The 14,529-nt window shown below is 42.7% G+C and overlaps 1 protein-coding gene across 4 annotated transcripts in view; it reads left to right on the top strand.

The window, feature by feature from the left end:
- Positions 1-14,529, top strand: part of BRF1 (BRF1 RNA polymerase III transcription initiation factor subunit) — a 170,159-nt gene that overhangs the window by 95,183 nt on the left and 60,447 nt on the right. For all 4 annotated transcript variants that reach the window (XM_035551498.2, XM_035551502.2, XM_050711358.1 and 1 more), the window contains exons 8-11: positions 1,475-1,601; positions 2,948-2,987; positions 3,077-3,169; positions 3,917-4,189. In XM_035551498.2, coding sequence (XP_035407391.1) covers positions 1,475-1,601; positions 2,948-2,987; positions 3,077-3,169; positions 3,917-4,189 — 533 coding nt within the window. The remainder of the gene's footprint in view (positions 1-1,474; positions 1,602-2,947; positions 2,988-3,076; positions 3,170-3,916; positions 4,190-14,529) is intronic.

Here is a 14,529-nt window from a genome sequence, read left to right as displayed (position 1 = left end):
TAAGGGAAAGTTCTGGGCTGTCAGTTGTGCTTAAGTACACAGCTAATTTGGGGCTTCGTGGAGATGTCTTAACCCCAGACAAGACTGGGCTTCAGAGCTTTCTTCTCCTTGGCAGCAGCAGGGCTGGTGGGTGAAGCTGTGCGTGGGCTCGGCATGCTGCTTGCTGTTGGCTTTGCTTGGAGGTGGCTCTCCCTGTGCATCTCACAGCATCAGATGCTGCACCTGCCTTGGGAGTGGGGGCACAAAGTCTGCTGAATTTACAGCAGGCCTGGGTCCTGTTGTCTGAGCTGGCTTGTCTTGCTCCTCAGTTTATAGAAAAAGATAATACAGGTAGTGATAAGGGTATAGGGAGAGAGAGCAGCCAGGTGCTCTTGGCCTTGGCCCTGGAGTTGGAAACTGAATTTCTGTCCTATTGAAAATTTCTTCATTGAAGGAGTTTTCTTGCAATCAGAAGCAAAAGAGAAAACCACGGCTGCTTTTTAGGAGAGAGAAATTCTGAAATGTCCTGAGCTGGGAGTACTGAATCACAGTTTTTTTTAGTTTCCTAGCTTTGCAGATGGAAGCTGCTGTCAGCTTTGCTTCCTCTGGAAGATGGGAATATTCCAGTGAAGCAGCTGCAGACGCATCATTGCAGTTTTCCCATGGAAAATGTTGATATTATTAAAAGGGCACTTTCTGTCAGAAAAGCATTCTGCCAGACATTTCCTGACCTGGCTTTATACTTAACCTTTTGTCTTGCCTTCTCCATCTGTAAAATTGATGTGATCATTCTCAACCACCTGTACAACATGCTGAAATTTGTGGATGAAGTTATGACGACATGGTGTCATTTAAGAGTCGATTTCTTTGAAAGATTCAGCCGCTTTCGTGGCAATTCCCCACGGAGCTAGTCACATCTCTCACTTAGGCAGGAGCTTCTCAAATGTGAACGTTGAACAAATACAAAATATGTTATTGTAAAATTACATGCATTCGTCTGTTCTATGTGCGGATGAGCCCTTTATTTTACTGCTGCTTCTTTTTGTCTTGGGAAGATGACTTGTCCCTCTTCCCATCTATATTTTTGAGCATACTCTTAAACTATGATGGCAGATATTTTAGTTTGGGAATCTGTTTTGTTTTTGTTGTTGATCCCAAAAGCAGCGAGACAGGAGGAATGAACTGCAGTTCTTGTCTCAATTTTGTCTGTACATAATTGACTGTAGTGGCTGTGGTAATTCTGTTCCGTCTTTGTTCATCAAAAAAGTGTGTGTTACATACTCTAATAAATCAAAAGCTAATTTGCGATATGAAATGATACTTACTTTGCAGCAAATGAAACAATTAGTATCACTTCAGTTTTAATGTATTCTGTAGTTGAGCCAAAGTTTCTAAGGATGACATGTTTATTCTGAAAGTCAGCAGTTTGATGAATTTTGTTACTTTTAAAGAAGTTCTTAAAAATGCCGTGGTAATATGCTGTATGCTTTGGTAGGTTGACAGAGTTTGAAGATACACCAACAAGCCAGCTAACCATAGATGAGTTTATGAAAATTGACTTGGAAGAAGAATGCGATCCTCCCTCGTTTACAGCCGGTCAAAAAAAACTGAAGATACAACAGGTGAATTCTAAGCTGGATGCCCTGTGTATTTCTCCCCTCTTTTCTCCCCCTGTTTATTCCTTCTGAATTAAATAGTGCTAAATCCTAACTGGCTAGCATCTGATCAGGTAATGTCTGTTTTGAGGTTCTTAAGAAAAGGGGGAGCATTGGTACATATAACGCGCATTAACTTATTTTTTATGTGTTGTTTTTTTTTAAGAATATTGTTTAACTAGCAAGGGGACAGCTTTCCAGTCAAAAAAAAGTGCTTAGAAATTTTTCTCCCTTATAATTTTTGCTGGTTACTCCAGAGAGGCGTGCTCTTTCAGATACATAGCTTCAAATCTAGCTTTAAATATCCCCCGACGAGGGATGGAAGTATCTCTCCAGTCCCAGTTAACCACTGCGGGAAGGACAAAGTCACTGCTTTTGTTAGTGCAGATCAGGACTGTTGGGTGTTTGAGCAAACGAGCACCTGTGGAGCTCCCATGTTTTGCAGGATACTGGTGTTTGGTGCTTAGCACACGGCTGCTGTGTTGTACAGGGGGGCTCAGTACACGGGGCCCAGGTGTGTCCCTGTTTGCAAGGCGATGCAGTTACTCCAAGCACTGTTCTCTCCCTTATGCTTGCTTTCTGATGACGTGTGTGTTCCTCTTCTTGTGCTCTGACCTTTTAGTGAAGCATCAGATCTTTGTGTCCTTACAAAACTGGAGTCTCTCATGTGACAAATAAAGCTGAGCTTGTGGCTTGAGAAGTTGTCCTAATGTCTGCACTGCTCTTGTGTGTGCTGTGTGCGCTCTCTTGTCCTAGTTAACCAGAGTTAAGAGACCAGAGTTGAAAAGGTTCATGCCTTGTAATGGGATCAGAAACCGTGCACTTCTTTAAGGCAATAATATTTAATATTCTAAATATACTATCATTTAAAGGGCTGTTGATGTGTTTATGATGTTCTCAAGAGTCTGTCAGATGCTGTAGGTCAGTATTTCAGTCTGCCGTTGCACGCGTGCCGTGTGTGGCCTCTGCACAGCGACGCCAGCACTGTTTTGCGCTCACCCTCACCTGCAGACACAGTCATGAAGTCTAACTGTTGAAGAATGGGGCCTTTTATTTGCAGCTCGCCAGAGCTGAAAGTTCCTTTTGAAGTGTAGAGATTTGTGACATAACATTTGAAATGGGTCAGTATTTTGAAACTTGTTTGTCTTGCTTGGCTGACAATACAAAACAACAAAATAATTTGAATTGGGATTTGAAAGTTGCTTATTACTTTTAAAATACCCTATGATTCTGTGTCAGCATATACAGTTCACAAGTAGTACAGAGGTATTTTTGTAGTAATTTCATGTTTATTTTGTTTATTTTCATTTCAGCTTGAGAAGGCGTTATCAAAAAAGCTGGAAGATTTTGAAGGTATAAGTTGTGTTTAGTGTAACAGATCACTCATTTCTTCAAAATTACATTGATGATTGCTGAGTTTTATTTTTATTTCGTCACCACAGGTGAAATATCAAGCTATCAAGATGAAATAGAGATTGAATTAGAAAATAGTAGACCAAAAGCAAAAGGTGTATTTGCAAATTTCACTAAAGATGGTAAGTCTATAAAATGTTGTGACTACTTAAATAATAATGGGTTCATATCCTGCAGACAGTCATAAGTGTATGAACTTGATTATGATAAATGTGATCACGTATATGCCTGTGTAGTAAAAAATCTCTACTTATTGTGTCAGGGTTCTCTCTGCTTTTCAGCGCATCATGCCAAGTAGTTGGTTCAAATGTCAGCCTCCAACATAACTTAATACAAAATAATAATACAAAATAACACTAACAAAATAAAACCCGTTCATTACAATTACAGTACATTAATGACTTTGGTTGTTTTTCATTCCTGGAACAGTATAAGTTTGGCAGTGACACCTGAGTTGCAGAGGACCTTTATCCAGACCCCTTGGTCACTGAATGCCCTAGTGGACAAATTGGCGTGATGGCTCTCTGTGCAGGTGTAATTGGCTATTTTGTATTTGTAATTATCCCAATAAGTAGTTGGCTTCTTTCAAAAAAACCTTTTACCTGGCATAATTTGATAACACAATGCTTCTATTTTAAGTGATGACCGTATTCACAAAAATACATTTTAATAGCCAGGGTAATGAATTTGAAGAGCATCTGGAAACTTCATATATTCATACATAGTACTAAAATACTGTGTATATTTTCTACAGATTTTCACTACAGATTTTAAATCTTTTTAGTGAGTCCCTCTCTATTTACTTAGTTTCTGTAACAGATGGTATGCAATGATTTGTTGGTTTGTTGTTGTGCTTTTTTCCCTTACAGAATCTATAGAAGATAATGTGTCTAGCGTATTTGGAGAGGAAGAGGCAGAAGATGAGGAACTGGAAGCAGCTGCTAATCACTTAAACAAGGACTTTTATAATGAATTTCTTCAGAAGGATAGACTAAAAACAAGTGAAGACTGCAAAAATGGAAATGAAGCTCCTGTAAGACCACCCGCACTAGAATCCTTACTTGGTCCACTCCCCACTGCAGCTAGTCTTGGCATAACGGAGTCCATAAAAGAGTGTATATCCGCTAAGGACCGAGAACTTGGTGAGTAAGAGATCAGTTCAAGAAAAAGCTGAGAGAGAACATGTTGTGTAATTTCCATGTATCTTGATGGTTACTGTGGTAGCAATTCAGTGAATTGCTGTGACACTGAGCTGCAGGAGTTGTGAGGCTGGATGAGACCCGTGGTTTAAGTTGCTGATATTGGTCATTGATGTCTGTTCCTCAGGAGGCTGAAGGAAAATCTGGAGTGCCTAATTATTTTCTGAAGCCTGAAAATGTGTATTTCTTAGTCAAGTAGCTTTGCAGTTATACGATAGCTGATGGGCATATTTTAAGCCTTGCAGTCTCAATTAGGAAATTGGAGGAAGCGGATTCGTGTAAGGATGGCTGGAAATTAAAACCCAAGTACAAGAATTTTAGATGAAGTCAGGCTTTCACAAGAGACACTTTACTGGAGTCAAACATGATGCAGTCTGTCTCTGAGCATCTTCTGTCATTTGCAAATGACAAATGTTTAAAATGTTTGAAAGAGAAAAGAATTGGTTGTATGTTTTGTTTTTTTCATTGATACGGACTTCGTTGTGTATTTTGGTGGTTTTACTTTTTATCTAAAAAAAAAAAAGTCTGGTTGTAATGTATTGCTCTGTACAAAACAGTAAGACCAGGGCTGATGAAAGAATCCAATTTTGCCAGAGCCATAGGGCAGAGAGTAGTGCAAACAGGCAGTCATTCAGGCAGGTTTGTTTGCTTTCTGTTATGCGTGCTTGAGCTTTATGGAGATGGCATTTTTTAAAATTCCTTTTGCATCTTAATGACACTGAGAACTGAACGTGTCTAAAGGGCACTTTATTCTTTTCTTTATCAGAGTTAATTTTTCCATCATAAGACACACCTGCCCAAATCTGTTCTGTCAGCTTACTTGGAGGCTGACACACCAGAACATTTTGTTATCCAAACTGTTCTGATGCTAATTTCTGTTCAGCGGCACCTCCTTATAATAGGGTACTCCCTGCCTCAATGGATGAACTGAATGCATTCAGATTCTTATTATGTTAGTGCTCACATCCCAGAAACATAGCAGGATGATTGCACGTTTATATTTGATATGAACTAAAGCATACAGAAACAGTTGAGTGGTTTTGTGTTTATTTTAATTATGATTAAGAAAATGGATGGCTCATGGTTCGTCTTTCTCCTGGAAATCAGTGGTTCGTGTCGAAGCGAGGTCAGCAATGGCTAGAAGCTGTTGTTGCCTGGCTGGCCGATGACCTGTAAAGATGAGCTCCCGGTGATGGACATTTCTCAGCTGGCATCGCTATTGACCATTTTAATGGATGGGCTGAGGTCTAAGTGAGTCTACAGATGAGCTAAGCTGATAGAGCCTGGTGTGTTCCTCTGAGCTGGGCTTCAGGCAGGTGGGCAGGAGAACGCATGGCTGCTCATGCTAGGGCTCGTCTGTGTTTTACTATGGTTTTTTTGTTTTGTTTTATTTTTTTCCAAAAGTGGAGGATGTGCCAAATTAACTGAATGTTCAAAACCAGATAGGTTTCAGTATCTTCATTATTTTTTAATGCATCTGGGAAATCATTGTGGGCATTTGAACAGGTGCTTGTGTTCTTGATATGCTGTGAAGCGGGTTTGCTGAATTACTGTTTTGGTTGTGTTTTGATTGTAGATCCTGTCCCAAACTTTTTTCTTTTTAGTGACTCTGAGGATTTATTTTAATCGCTTAAAACTTCCATGTTGAATCAAATTCACTTGTCTGTACTGCGGGGTAAACATGTTGTGGTCCCAATCTCTGAGCCTGTTCTACCTTTTGGCTGGGTGGTGTGGCTGCGTCGTCTCCGAGGTCCTGGTTTCCTTTTGGGTGCAAGAACCGTACCAGAGCCTCAGCGTGTTCTGGATGATTGGGACCAGGTCTGGCAGACAGGCTGGCAGGTACACCTGGCTCACAGTTTGCATATTACGGTGTAGAATAAAAAAAATTCCTTGTAAAGATGCGTGCTGCTGGTCACCTACGCATCTTAGCCCTGAGCCCCATTGAAGAAGAGCGTACATTTCTCGAGTTCTGCCTCACTGTGCTGGGAAATCTGGGAGGGGTTTGTGTGCAGAGGTGGTATCTGCCATCAGGCCAACTGGTGTGGCTGTAAAAATCAGACGGCTTCCAGCCCCCACAGCAAGGCTGAAAAAAAAGCAGCAGTTTTCAGAACTAAACACAGGATGAAGGCAGCTGCTGCAAGTTTCACTCGAGATGGCACAGATCATCTCTGGAAACAAAAATAGTTGATACCTGTGGAGAGAGGAGGAAAGATAATACAATTTCCGCTTTCATCCTGTGTGTCTGAATTTAGTTCAGTGCAGTTTATATTGTGAATCTTGGCTGGCGATGGGTTTGCTGTGGTATTTCATGTTCCAACACCTCAGTTGGCAAAGGGAGAGCCATCATAACGTTGTACCCTTAGGGTGACATTTTGGGCCCTCTCCACAGCTGCATAAATCATAAAACAGGAGCCTTGCCTGTCCCTCCTCTCCCTCCAACCCAAAGTCACCTTGTGCAGCGCAGAGCGGCTGGGTGAGGCTGGGCTGCACACCTTGATGGGATGCTGCTGCATCTCCTGCTGGGCTCCGCGTGCTGATGGGTGGGTGTATTACAGCTGGCAGCACGGCAGTTGGAAACAGCGTGCGCGCTGCTGCATGGTGAAGATTCATGGAAAACCCTCGTGGTGATACATGGCATGGCTGGGCAGGTGGCTATGAAGCAGGAGCTTGGTAAGAAGGTGCGCTGTGTGCCATGTTTAGCCTCCTTAAATGAATGGTATCCCCTCTCCTCTCTGTAATAATCTCTCTTCCACAAAAAAAAAGCTCTGCTGTAGGTACCTTCTACAAAGTCTTTTTATTTGGCTCATGCACGTGTTACTTCAGTTTATAATTGCCTACATCATCTGCTTTGGGAAATCTTCCACCTTTGTGCTGCAGTGGCTGCAGCAGCAGCAGCAGGTTTCTCACAAACTGCATGTGCAGATAAGACTTAGGTGCAGAGCCTAGGTATTAAGAAAAATTCAGTATATTTTTGCTTCGCTTACAATTGGTGTTTGAGCAGTGTGAGACTGTCTCTGTGAATGTTTTATGGAAAGCATAGTATTTTAGCAAATTTGCATTACAAAGAGGGCATGTAAGGTACTGGGTTAATGAGACAGGCAGTAAAATGCTTAGAATAAACACTACATCTGACTTTTTTTCCTACAAAATATATTAATTTGCAGAGACATTTGAGCTGAAATCTCTTTGAGTCGTTGCAAACTGCTTCTTATTCTTCACGATAAAAGAGCTTTGTTGTGAAATCACAGTTTCAGAGGTGGAGATGTGGTAGATCAGTCTGTTGGTTTTCCTGGCGGTGCAGCATCCCAGCATCCTCTCCATGGTGTACGTGTTCTTTCTGCATCTGAAGTTCCTCCAAACAGGAGGAACAGCCATATACAAATACCATGGACTCTTGTTCTCAAGAAATATATTCGTAGGTGTAAAATTTCCCCTTGCAATTTATTTTTATGTACTTTTATATCACTCCAAATAATTTATCATCTTCCTTAGTGTTTCTGTCCTTCTGGTGTTTGCTGACTGTCACCTTGTCCTTCCCGTGTCACTTCTAGGCTATACATAGCCAGTTCATCACTTTGTGCCACATCAATCAAAAGTCATAAACTTAATTCTGGCCAGGATTGACACTGAGGGAGGTCTGATAACAACAGAGCTAAAGACAAACTACAGGGGGTTGGTTACCAACTAACTTCTTGTAACTTCCCCTTTGTAATCCAGGTAGTGTTTCAGACCTGATTTAGTTTTTGTTTTGTGTCAAAATTCACATGCAGTCATTCTGGGCAATAGTTTCAAATGATGTATGTGAGGTGGGTGGTAACACGCTCCTGCATGTCCTCATGAAAGTAAGTGGCTCTTGCAGTGAAAAATCGCTATGCATGTGCTGTCTTGCGCTTGGTTAGGCATCCAGCTAACTGCATTCAGCGCTAATTTCACAAAGAATACATGAGAAAGGTTTTGTGCGTGTCTGTAATTAATAGTTTGCTCGTTTATTACTCCGTGTGTTTATGCCTCCATTTCTGCCGCAGGCATAATCTGACACATGGGCCGAGGTCAAAAGATGTTTCCATTGATTTCTGGGGGTGTTAAAGACCCCATGCAGACAGCGCTCATCGATCCAATAGTTGTCAACATCCCTGTGTACCAGCACTTTCCAACTTATTATCCAAGAGGGTGTGGAAAGTGGCCAAAGATGGGGTTACAGAGGCAGCGGTGGGCTGATCTGCCAGGGTGTTTTACTCTTTTCCTCCAGCTTTCACCCCCCTCACCCTCCCAGCTGCCTGCTCCCACTTCTTTTTCGTCCTGGCACTGGTGGAAAGCGGTCGAGGAACGGCTCTTGGCAGCATCGTGTGTGACTCTGAGACAGCCTTATTTGCTCCCCATCAGGGAGCCCAGACCTGGCTTCCTGCGTGATGGGCAGGAGGCTCGCTGAAACGGTACTCACCATCGCTTCATAATATTTGGAGGAGTGTTGACTCCCTCTGCTTGTTGGTCTCTTCTGTGATCTTCCTTTCTTCCTCAGATGTTCTGAGTACATCAGTGCCAGCCGTTTGAGAATAAATGTACATGCACGTATGAAAGTATACAAGAAGATATAATCCCTAATTAGAACGAACATTATGAAGCCCTATTAAATCATAATTACCACACAGATGAGAAATAAAGCTGCTGAGTTTAGCGCTAATTGTGTTATATATGCAAAGTACACTTGGTCATCAGTGTAAGCTGCGTGTCCCCATCCTGGTGGCTCTTCTTGGCTCTGACTTTAATGGTGCTCTTGATTTTGTGGTTTTAAGCACCACCTGTGGAAAGGAGCAGCGTGTGACCTGGTGCCACCATCCTCCTGTGATAGCTCTGAGGGTTTGCTCTTCCTCTCAGTGTGCCATTGGATCACCGGGGAATATTTTCTGTGGCAGGGCTACCTCTTCACCAGTTTTGAGAGAACTAAGCACTAAAAACCTTGATACTAGCTCATCTTTCTAAGTCAGCGTCCATATTGCTACGTTTGGCAGTCCTGATAGACCGTATCCTTGATTGAGCCTTCATTATGCTGTTAATGAGATGTGAAGAGCTTGCTGCAGCCAGCATGGTAATAGGAGACCTCCAGCTGGTTTGAATACAGTTTTCTGATACCTGAAGTCTTTGGCTGGAATTACAGATGACACAATTTTCTTACTTGACTATGTATGGCCCTCCCACATGAGTATTGTGTGTGCATGCGGTACTCCAAAATTCATGGACACGCTTTTTGCACGCAAGATCTTTGCATGTCATTAAAGGATAGGAATGCTATAAATTTGTTCCTATTCATATCGTGAGTAACTAGGAAGGTTAAGGGATGGAAACTAATCACGTAGTTTGGCTGAAAGACTTCCAAACAAATGTAGAAGGGAGTTTTTTAGAGAAATGTGCAGTTTTTTATAGGCATCAGGGAGATAAACTGAAGTGGCAGCTTAAGCTGAATCATTTATTTTAAACATTTGTGGATAGATGTGTTAGGAGTTTTCCAGAGGCTTATCAATGCAGACACTCCTTGTAGGAAAGTGCGTGCCACTTTTGGCAAGAGTGTTGGTCAGTAAAAGCTGCTGCAGTCAGCAGAAAGTGTTGGCGAGAGGGAATCGGGCTCCTGATGGGAACCGCACAGACCCGAGGCTGCCCTGAGCCTCTGGCCAGCCCAGCCTGGCTGCCGCCTTACCCTGACTGTGCCAGGGGGAATCTCTTTATCCCCTTCTCTCCCCTTCCTTGGTTTTTGTTCCGTAAAATTCTGGAAGTGGTTTTGAATCTTGATAGCTTTTCCAGGCTTGGATTTTTTTCCCTGACTCCTGCATCGTCCCAGCTGCAGGGTGGGCAATGGGCAGCTTGTCTCTTCTGTCCTGAATTTTTCCAGTAACAGCCTGACAGAAAATCAGCTTTATTTTTCAATCTGAGTAACGTGAAAGCCTCACATTATGCTTGGTGAGAAGGCTCAGCCGCCATTTAAGGCCTCACCCTCCCTTGCATGAGGAGAAAAGGGAAAAGCTGCTTCATCCTCTCTGCTTTCTTCAGCCGGCTGCTGGCTGGAGGCTCTGTGGGGACGGAGGCCACCACAGGGCCGCTTCTCCAGAGAGGAGGAGCTTGGCTGGGACAGGAGGCTGAATGTGCCCGGCGGGGGCCCTAACACGTCACCCTGCCACGTCTCGTGATCCTCGACATGTGCGTGCTGCTGCATCAGGGCTGCTTTTTAACAGAGCAAGGAGAAGCAATTGGCAGGGGCAGATTTGTAATGCGTTGTTTTCCTTCACTTGGAGGGGAAGTCAGGTCTGCCATCATCTGCTCTGTCTGCTCTCCTGGCTAGATTTAGGGAGGAGAAAATGTCAAAAACATCCAGGAGCACAGCACAGAGCAAGCAGGGAGAAGGGGAGGAACTCAGCTGGGTCCTTAGACATGGTCCCTTCCCCACACCTGAACAGCAGGACTGTGAAACCACTTGTTCCCTGAATACTAAGGGAAACTTGTGTTCTTGGTTGGCTTTGGTACGTCAGAGTTTGTACGTGTCAGTCTAAAATTTTCCTTCTCTTGGGGCTTCTTTTTAAGGTTTTCTCCTGTCTGCACACCCTAGTGCTTGAAAAGATGCTCCTTCTCAGGGTGGGAGATACTTTTAGGGGCATTTATAATTGCTCCCGTCCTTACACAGGCCTATTTCAGGGAACCTGTGGAAAAATCTCCATCTCAGGAATAGCTCCCTGGCTCTTATACCATTGTCGAAGTAGGCTGCGGATGGAAGGAGAGTTGGGGGAGGTGGTGTTGGGGGGTGACGACACAGACACACAGGAAACCTGGCTAAAAAACCTGAGTAACTCCCTGCCAGTATGCGAATTATATGACATTTCCTTTTCTGCACCGTCCAAAAATGTGAGCCTATTAATGCTCCCAGCTATTTGGTTAGGTGGCCTGTTTTCAGAAGAAGCGGACATTCCTGCCCTACCCTGCTGCCAAAAAGGAAGAAAAATCTTTCACCAAAAAACTTGGTGAAAACTGTAATTGTTCATTAGAGAGCTGTGGAAAGTGAAATGTGTGGAGGCTACACGGAGAACATTAAATTCGGATGGAAAGCTAACTGCTTAGAGGAATGTTATTTGAGCAATTCATCATGATATCTGCAGTGTCAGGAGTGGAGACCTGGGTTCAGTTCAGGGAGGCTTCATGGTCCCAGTTGTTATTGAGAATAAAGACTTATTAACCTAGGTCAAGAAGCCACAAAACATGCCCTTGGAAGAAGGAAATACAGCGCAGACAGATTTGCACAGCTTAGCTACTTTGAGTTTAATATGATGGACGATAAATCCATGCGCAGTGCTGTGGTGGATCCTGACCACTCTGCGTTTGTCTTGCATCTTGTGAAAAAGCTAAAATAATCCTCCATTTAGTGCTTTATTTTCTAGTGGTACAGGCGCAGCTGTTACAGGCAATACCTGCAAACTGAAAATGCACTGTAGTAAAGCCTTCAAACGACATGCCGTTTCTGTAAGGTTTGATTTTTTTTTAGCAGTTTTCATTTTCCTTTTGTTTGGGAGCTTTGAATTTAGTTTGAAAAATTAATTCCTATATCCTCTTAAGGATTAACTTCATCACACCCCTAAATACTTCATCTGTTTTGTTTGTTAGTCTGAAATCCCAGCACTGTCATAATGGTCAAGAAAAACATGTATATCTATGGGTTGGACTGCAGATTTGCGTAGATGACCTTTGTAATTAGGGATTTTCAGATATGATGCTACAGGCTGGTGGTGGAAACTGTCATGAGTTTCACTTTGTATGATAGTAGTTTGACATTTTTGGTTTTCTAAATGCCTTCATTGACTAAAATGGATTTATCATCCAGTAGGCTAATAACATTAATGTTGACAGTGTTGGCAATTAAAAATAGTTTTGGAAACCAAATTTTATTACTCCTGTTTGCATCCAAAACAGTTTGTTTTTCAGTGTTACTTTAGGATTGGTTCATTTATTAGGTCTTTTTTCTTGTGTGACAATGAGATAATTGCTATTTATTTTTTATTGGGTAAGCAATTATAATCAAAGCAGCCAAAAATAGATGCTGTTTTGACCTGGAATCAGAGTGACCTGTCAACATGAGGCTACTGTAGTCTTCAGCTTTTCAATTTAATCTTTTTTTTTTTTCATATATGCTCACCAGAAAGTATTCAGTAGGGCTGAAAAAAATTGCTTTTAGAGTTTTCAGTGTTCACTAATTACAGTGGTGCAAAGCAGTAGAAACTGGCAGATAAGAACCTGCATAAGGTTGGTTATTAATAACACAAAAGTGATGTTTTGTTGAGGATTGTGTGGACTGTATTGGGCCAGCCAGCTGTGTAGAGAGAGTTAGTTGCAAATTTTGGGGGGCAGGGGAGGAGAATTACAAAAAGTTGACTTTACAGATTTTTTGCAGATAACTTTTGCTAGAAGGAAGCAGAAAATCCTTTATTTTTAAGTTAGCAGATTGAAGATAAAGCTCACCTTTCAAATCAAGATGTCTGTTTATACTGAAGATTGTGGAAGTTGTTTTCTGTGATGAAAGACCTACACATATACAACTGGGTAGTAGAAATAAGGGAATGAATATGAAATGAGAGCGTAAATAATACTGCTAAGCAGTACCAGGAAAGAAATTCAGAGCAAGAAACAATGCTCCTGAGATAGGTGTAAACACATGGGCCAGAAGTAAACAGCTGTACAGGGGGATGGAAGGACATGCCATTTTCCAGAAAATTCACTACTATAATGCTGTATTTGATGCAGTTATGGTGGGGAAGCCACTGTGTGTTCACAGATGGTGAGGAAGTAAAACAGTTCTCTGTGACCAAATTGTTAACAATTATATAGGAAGAAGATGATAGGAGCAAGACGATAGGAGGAATGATTTGTGAAGTTATGTTCCTAACTGATTTTCTGTTAAAGGTAAAAACTGCATATCCATGTTATTGCAGAAGTCAATGTCTGAAATGCAGCAATATTTTGGATGTGGAGCTTAGGGACATGGTTTATTGTGTGATACTGGTGGTAGGGGGATGGTTGGACCAGATCATATTGGAAGTCTTTCCCAACCTTTCTGATTCTATTTTATTCTATTCTATTCTATTCTATTCTATTCTATTCTATTCTATTCTATTCTATTCTAAATATCCTTATCAACTTGAAATTGCATCACCAGTAGTGCTGCTGTATTCCGTCCATGTTTTTCGTTAAATAAAACATAAATAGGAAATTGCTTTTCCATAAAGTCTCTTGCACCTTATCTTCATTACAGTTTCTGTCCCTTGGTAGTAGTGCTGCTTTCCATGCCTCCACAGCACCTCCAGCTCTGTAGCTGCAGCAAAGCCAGTGCTGAGCTGCTGCATTTAGTTCTTCCCCAAGCCCAAAGATGAAACTCCTGCACCGTTTGAGTTTGGTCTCCAGTTGTATCACAGAGCAGGTGTGACCAGGCCGAGAAGTGTCTTGTTCCACCAGCTCAGCCCCCTCGGATCTGCTGCACTAAGTACACGTGTAGTTGCCTCCCTCACCTGGTTGTGTCAAAAATACCACGGGCTCGTGCAAGCATTTTAATAACAGGGCCATTTGCATGACGTGGGCAAGGGAATGACACCTTGTCTGGTATAGCAGCAGGTCTGAGGGAGGTGGCACCCGCTGTGGGAAGGAAGGGGCATGGGTTCTTGGGCTGGAGGAGTGCTTTGGACCATGTCGGTGTGGAGGAGAAGAGCAGCTCTGCCTGTAGCACCTGTGTCAGAAGGCCTGGTGCTCAGGAGGTGTTTCTGAGCGCTCCCTTCCAGTGCTTGAGATGTATGCCTCCCATGTCCCTGCTTTCTGCTGGAAGCTCCAGATTGCCAGCTTTTTGTCCTGTACCCATGTGAGCAGACCTGTTCTGTTAAAATCCCACGTCTAGGCTCTCCCGTGTAGTCTGAAAATTAAGTCCATGGAAAGTTACATCCTCTGCCTTCATAATGGCAGTTTTAAGTCACGCAAGGACTAGCTGTTGCTTCAGGTCCATCACCTGCTTCTAGGTCTCACATGGCCCCCTGTGGTGTGTGGTGACCCTGCTGGTAGCTTTGTGCTAGTGCCGGGGGATGTCCCCTTGTGGGGGTACTGAGCATGGGATATGTGAGGGCTGTTGGCTCTCTGGTGATGCTCTCGAAGACTGTTCTTTTCTTATAGGTCCCCACATTTCCACCAGACTCTTGGTTTCCCATCTAGGCAGCATCTTAAGTGGGAATGCGTATTTTGGAGGCTGACTGTCAGTCATGCCTGCACTG

The sequence above is a fragment of the Cygnus atratus genome, chromosome 5, assembly GCF_013377495.2.
Source record: "Cygnus atratus isolate AKBS03 ecotype Queensland, Australia chromosome 5, CAtr_DNAZoo_HiC_assembly, whole genome shotgun sequence".
NCBI classification, from domain to species: domain Eukaryota; kingdom Metazoa; phylum Chordata; class Aves; order Anseriformes; family Anatidae; genus Cygnus; species Cygnus atratus.
The sequence above is the reverse complement of the archived record's forward strand: the minus strand, read 5'-3'. Positions and strand labels throughout refer to the sequence as shown.